We start from the raw sequence: 5,438 nt of genomic DNA, 5'->3' as shown, positions 1-5,438 counted from the left end.
ATGTATTTTTTTTAGATAAAAGGCCTACGGCCCGGCGTTAAATTAATGACGCCCTTATAGCCGAGGACACAAAGTCCAAACAACGATACAACACAATGCTACAAAGAGAAGCGAAAATAAAAACTCCGACAAGATACATGGATGCCTAGGAGCAACAACAGGACTCAAATAGGTAAGTAAACGAGACACTGGAGCCCTCAGACATGCCTGAAGCGCCAATGCTACGAATGGAGCCGGCTCGAAAGGAGATCAGCCGACAGAGGGGCTATAGCACTGCCATCGCGTGGGCACGCATACAAGAAGATTTCAGAATCCTTGTCATTCAAAACAAGGACTCCTTATCCGTGGAGGACTCCTCTCCACCAACATAGCTAACTAGAACTCTTGTTATCCTACATCTCTGGTATCTTATATAAACCGAGACAGGGCTAGTCGATAGATGATCATCTAATTATAACTTGTATTATCTGATCGACATCAACGATCTCATGGTAGATCAAGTTGTACTTTGTACTCAACCCAAATTAGTACAACACAAGCAGTATGTAGGGTTTTATTTCCTCAGAGACCCTGAACCCGGGCAAAATTCATTATCTTGTTATCATCCCATCTAGGCTACTAGCTCAAGACCCCCTACGCGAGATCTGCCGGAATCAACTCCGTCACTAGGTACACTAGAACAACATAACCCATTAAGAAAAACTTAGCAAAAAAACACATATTTGTACGCTTAAAACATTCTGCAAAAAAATGCAAATAGAAATTTTCTAGAAACCTGCTATGAAATGATTTTTGTAAAATAGAAGATCATGTTTGACCTGGGTAAAAACGATTATCAAGAGTGTTGCAGTTTAAGTTTTCTATTTTAATGCACGCTGCAGATCGTCATGGTATTATCTTAAGATTTAAGAGTGGGTTATTCATTATATCACATCAAATTCACATATTTACTACGCACGTACCTAGAGCCAGGGCTCCACCTCCTCCTCCTCCAAGAAAGAAAGTTAGGGTTCGTGCCTCTCGCCGGCGCCGGCACAGGTCCGCCTCGTCTCCGGTGGCCCTAGGGCCATGGAGGCGCGGTGGATCCTGGCAAGGGCCGGCGGGAGGGCTATGTTTTTAGTCATTTTTTTTTCAATCTTGTTAGCGTTTGTGTCCTACTCAGGAAGGTGAGACGGCGGCGGCTCCCCGAAGATGGAATAAAGGTCTCCCCACCTAGCCCCCGTTCCGGCAGTGCGTCTAGCATCGTTAGTGGGCGTGTGGAGGTGTGTCTCCGGCAGATCTATCTTTGGTGGATTTGCTCGGATCTCGTCGTTGTTCGTCTACGTTCGTGTCTTCGGTTTGGATCCTTCCGATCTACGTTATTTTTCATCGGCTTGGTTGTTGTTCTGGGGTGCTGGTCCTATGGGGCCTTAGCACGACGACTTCCCGACTGTCTACCACAACAAGTTGTGCCCGGCTCCGGCGATGGAGGGGCGATGACGGCGGCGCGCTTTCGGCTCGCTTCGGTGCTTGTAGTTGTCGCTAGGTGGTCTACGAATCTGGATGTAATTTTTATTTCTGGTATTCGTTGTACTGCCATGATTGAAATGTATAGATTGAAAGTTTTTCCGCAAAAAAAAAAAGAGTGGGTTATTAGCAAATATCTATATGCATCCTTTTGGAACTTTTTGATAGATAGAAATATTTGGTCTTGAAACGCAAAGTGCGTGAAGGTTGTCATCTCCAACCTTGTTGTGTTGCATGCACACGTTTAGGGACGCAGGCGGACACGAGCGTCCACAAAAGCATAACTAGAACTGGCACAATTCTTAGAGTAATGAGGATTAGTGTATGCTTTTGACTTGACTTTGCGAACGCTCGTGGACAGGCTGATGCCGTCCGGCTACAACCCTACACGCGTTTGCATAAATGAAAGAGGCGATCGTGTGATCAATCAGCGAGGCCCGGAAAGAATCAGCGCGCAATCACACCCTAGGTCGTAAGCTAACACAAGACATGGAAAGAGTAACAACGGATTAACTTGAAAGGGATCCGGATGGAGTCGTACAGAACAAGACGCCCCCGCCATGGCTCCGGCTTTCTTCCTTCCTTTTCATGCATGCTCGAGCTCGACAGGCCCACAAGCAGGAGTAGTAGTAGTCGTCGTCGTCTTCAACTACATGGACACATCGAGTAGCGGCAAGCTCATCGGGAAAGACGCAACGGTGGAAGGAGAAAAGCAGCACTCGAGTGGGCGTTTGGCACGGGGAAATGACGCTGCCGCGCATCACGTCGCCGTCTCCATCCCTCCGTCCATCGTCCGTCCATCCATCCTAATAAAACGCATAATACTATGACTACAGTCGAGAGAGAAAGGATATTTGACATGGCGTGACAGCATCATGGCCTCCCCATGGGTTTCCGCTCCTCTTCATCTCTCTCTCTCTCTTTACAAGACGCACGCACGCACGCCAAGGCCAGATGGTTTGTGATCCCTAGGCGGAGACGCAGCCCAGGCACCCGATCCACAGCCTTTTCGTCAGCCTCTTCTGCACGCAGGAATAAAACACTCGTCAGTAAGATAAGACCCTAATTAAACAGTTTTGCCAGCCTCTTCTGCAGCAGTAGGAACCAATAAACACTCGTCAGTAAGATAAGACCATAGCTAAACAGTGGACGAGTAGTGGACTAGATGATTCTTCTGTCAATAAGATAAGGCCATAATTTTAAGCAGTAAACACGTACGACAGATCCTTGAGGTTTTGGCCCCAGGGGTCAGTCACTTACGCGTGGGTTATTGTGGCAGAGCATGTCGGGCGGGATCACGTAGAGGTCCTCGTCCACGGCCTTGACCGCCCGCACCCTGCGAGAAGTTTTGTTGTAGCCTGCGGTCGTGCTCAGGTGGGCGTCGGCGGCGTGAGGGACCTTGAGGTAAATTTCTATGGGCTTCCCCCTCCCCTCCTTCTTCTTCGTCCCGTGCTCTTCGCGCAGCCCCACCACCACCTCCTGCCTCTGCTCCCCGTCCACCTCCAGCGTGCCGCTGTCGCTCCACTTCACCACCTAGTAACAGCGAGCACAGAGGTTACAGCAAAAAGTAACAGCATTTCCACTGCGAGCAGCTGTATATGTATAGAGCTCGCTGTTTTTCTTTTCAGGACAACGACATTTTTACTGCCACACCGGGAGAGTGAACGACTTGTTCTTGGACGTCATGACTGTATTTCGTACTAGTCCTTTTACTCCATGCTCCGAACTTTTCAACGTAATAAAATAGCTCGCTCTATACATGTACTACCGCACTCATTTAGTCGTAATCTATGTGATGCAATCAGCAGGAGGAGTCCTCTGTTGCTTACATAATCAGTAACGAAACTCATAGGGCAAGAATCCATGCACTACTCACCTTTTTGAGTGGCTTCGGTGAAGCCGGCAGTGTGACAAAGATGCCGGCCTGCATGGCGGAGTCCAAGTACTGGGTCTGGGTGACCGGCCAGTCGCCGGCGCCGTCGCCGTATCCGTACCCGCCGTCGTCGTAGTAGTTCCACTCCCCGAACGCCGGGATCCGCCGCGGCCTCGCCCGCACCTTCTGCATGGTATAAACACATCAGCAACAAGCTAAGAAGAGAACCAAAATGCGGCAAGAGACATAGACTGGTCGCAGCAGGTACATAGATCCATGGTATCGTCCATCAGATTACCTTCATCGCAGCGGTGCGGTCAGTGACGGACGGAGTGAGCTCTGCTCTGCTTGCGCCCTTCAAGCTGAGGTGGTGCTACGGTGCCACCACCACTAGGAGTAGCTAGGAGCAGAGCAGAAGCTGCTAGTATTATATTTATAGAGCGGGAGGAGCAGGGAGAGGTGGGAGGGAATGTTTTTGTTTTGCGCTGGAAGGGGAGTAGGTGGCTTGGCTACGCAAAAACAGAGCAGGTGCAGTGGAGGTGGAGGTGACCCGCCAAGGGAATGTATCTGGTGCACCTGCACTTGTGATGCTACCGGTGCATCGGATACTTAAAATATTTTAAAAAATCTAAAAAAAATCTAGCACGTTAACGCAACATCAATGTATGAAATCATAAAATTTCGTACAGGAATTTAAAATATTTTTGAAGATACAAAAATGATAAATTTGACATCAGTGTGATAATGGGCCAAATCTAAAGTCCAAGTTACGTTATGTACTATTCGGTGTTGAATTTGTCATTTTTATTTTCCAAGTTACGTTTCGAATTTTGACTTGAAATTTTGTGACAACCTATATTAATGTTGTGTGAGTGTGCTAATTTATTTTCAGAATTTTTTGCATATTTTAAAAGCACAATATGAGTTCGGTGCATCGGTAGCACCACAAGCTCCGGTGCATCAGATATTTTCCCGACCCGCCAATGATGGGTGGGGGCCGCCTCTGTGGACGCTGTGGCCGTGGGAGCACTGGTACGTACGAAGCTGGGCGTACGCGCTGCGGTGAGCACGTACGCGGCAGTCAGCCACAGTGCGGCCAGTCCAGTCCTGGTGAGTGACGCGCCCACGGCCAATATTTGTACTTGAATATTTGATTAACAAGAAATTAAGAGCCGGCAGAAAGGAAAAATGGCCAATAAAAATGTAAACGGAATAAAGCTAAAAGATAGAAGAAGGAAGAACAATTGAAAATAAAACGTAAAAAATAGAACAAAATAGAAAAAAAAGAATAAAAAAGAGATCGAAAGGAAGAGGAAAAAAGACAACATACCAACACAAAAGAAATAAAGGAAATAAACATATGGATGCACGTCCATGTAGAAGAAAAATCGACGCACATACAACTGGTCTAGAACATGCGCAAGGGCTATATCTCGATTATAGCGTGTCTTCCTTCCGTCTCGACTAAAAGTTTACAGTTACAGGCAGCCCATTCGCGCGTACTTAGAAGAAATAGACTGCTCTACAACATGCGCAAAGGCTTTTTTCTTTTGTTTGGTTTTTCTTATTTTTCTTCTGTTTGTTTTTATTTCCCTTTTTTCATTGTTTTTCTTTCGTTTCCTCTAAGGTTTAGATTGTTTATCTATCCACATTTTTCATAGATATAAAGTACATTTTTATAATACATGTTTAATATTTTTCAAATACAAGATTAGCATTTATGGAATACATGGTCAACATTTTTCCTATACACACTTACCATTTTTCAAATACTAGATTAATATTTTTTTGAATACATGGTCAATATTATATATTTTTTCTATACTTTTTTCCAAATCCTTAATTAACATTTTCCAAATACAAGATTAAAAAAATTCCATACATGGTCAAAGTTTTTTCTATATACGTTTTACATATTTTTTGAAATGCTTTATAAACATTTTCCGAATACTAGATTAAATGTTTTGAATGCATGATCAACAATTTTTCTATAGACATTTAACATTTTTTTTCAAATGTTTGATTAACCATTTTGAAATACAAGTTTAATTTTTTTGAA

General features: G+C 45.0%; 1 protein-coding gene across 2 annotated transcripts; it reads right to left on the bottom strand.

Annotated features, from left to right (window-relative positions):
• Positions 1 to 1,808: 1,808 nt before the first annotated feature.
• On the bottom strand, positions 1,809 to 3,833 carry LOC123100516 (uncharacterized). 2 transcript variants are annotated; one of them, XM_044522435.1, is made up of 4 exons: positions 3,678 to 3,833; positions 3,383 to 3,565; positions 2,767 to 3,039; positions 1,809 to 2,528 (listed from the first exon to the last, which is right to left on the bottom strand). In XM_044522435.1, exons 1-4 carry the CDS (start codon positions 3,681 to 3,683, stop codon positions 2,475 to 2,477), a joined length of 516 nt encoding a protein of 171 aa, XP_044378370.1. In that variant the 5' UTR covers positions 3,684 to 3,833; the 3' UTR covers positions 1,809 to 2,474. The 2 variants fall into 2 exon arrangements, with proteins under 2 accessions (XP_044378370.1, XP_044378371.1); XM_044522436.1 differs by having other exon boundaries at positions 3,383 to 3,562; positions 3,678 to 3,796.
• Between the last annotated feature and the right edge of the window lie 1,605 nt (positions 3,834 to 5,438).

This window comes from Triticum aestivum, chromosome 4D (genome assembly GCF_018294505.1).
Source record: "Triticum aestivum cultivar Chinese Spring chromosome 4D, IWGSC CS RefSeq v2.1, whole genome shotgun sequence".
Classification (NCBI taxonomy): domain Eukaryota; kingdom Viridiplantae; phylum Streptophyta; class Magnoliopsida; order Poales; family Poaceae; genus Triticum; species Triticum aestivum.
Note: the sequence above shows the minus strand (reverse complement) of the source record. Positions and strands in the feature narration are given on the sequence as shown.

What these genes read in the sequence shown, in the direction of transcription:
- LOC123100516 (XM_044522435.1), bottom strand. An exon ending in CACCGAAGCCACTCAAAAAG is followed by an intron (nt 3,040 to 3,382) that starts GTGAGTAGTGCA and finishes CGCTGTTACTAG; the next exon opens with GTGGTGAAGTGGAGCGACAG. An exon ending in TCTGCCACAATAACCCACGC is followed by an intron (nt 2,529 to 2,766) that starts GTAAGTGACTGA and finishes TCCTGCGTGCAG; the next exon opens with AAGAGGCTGACGAAAAGGCT.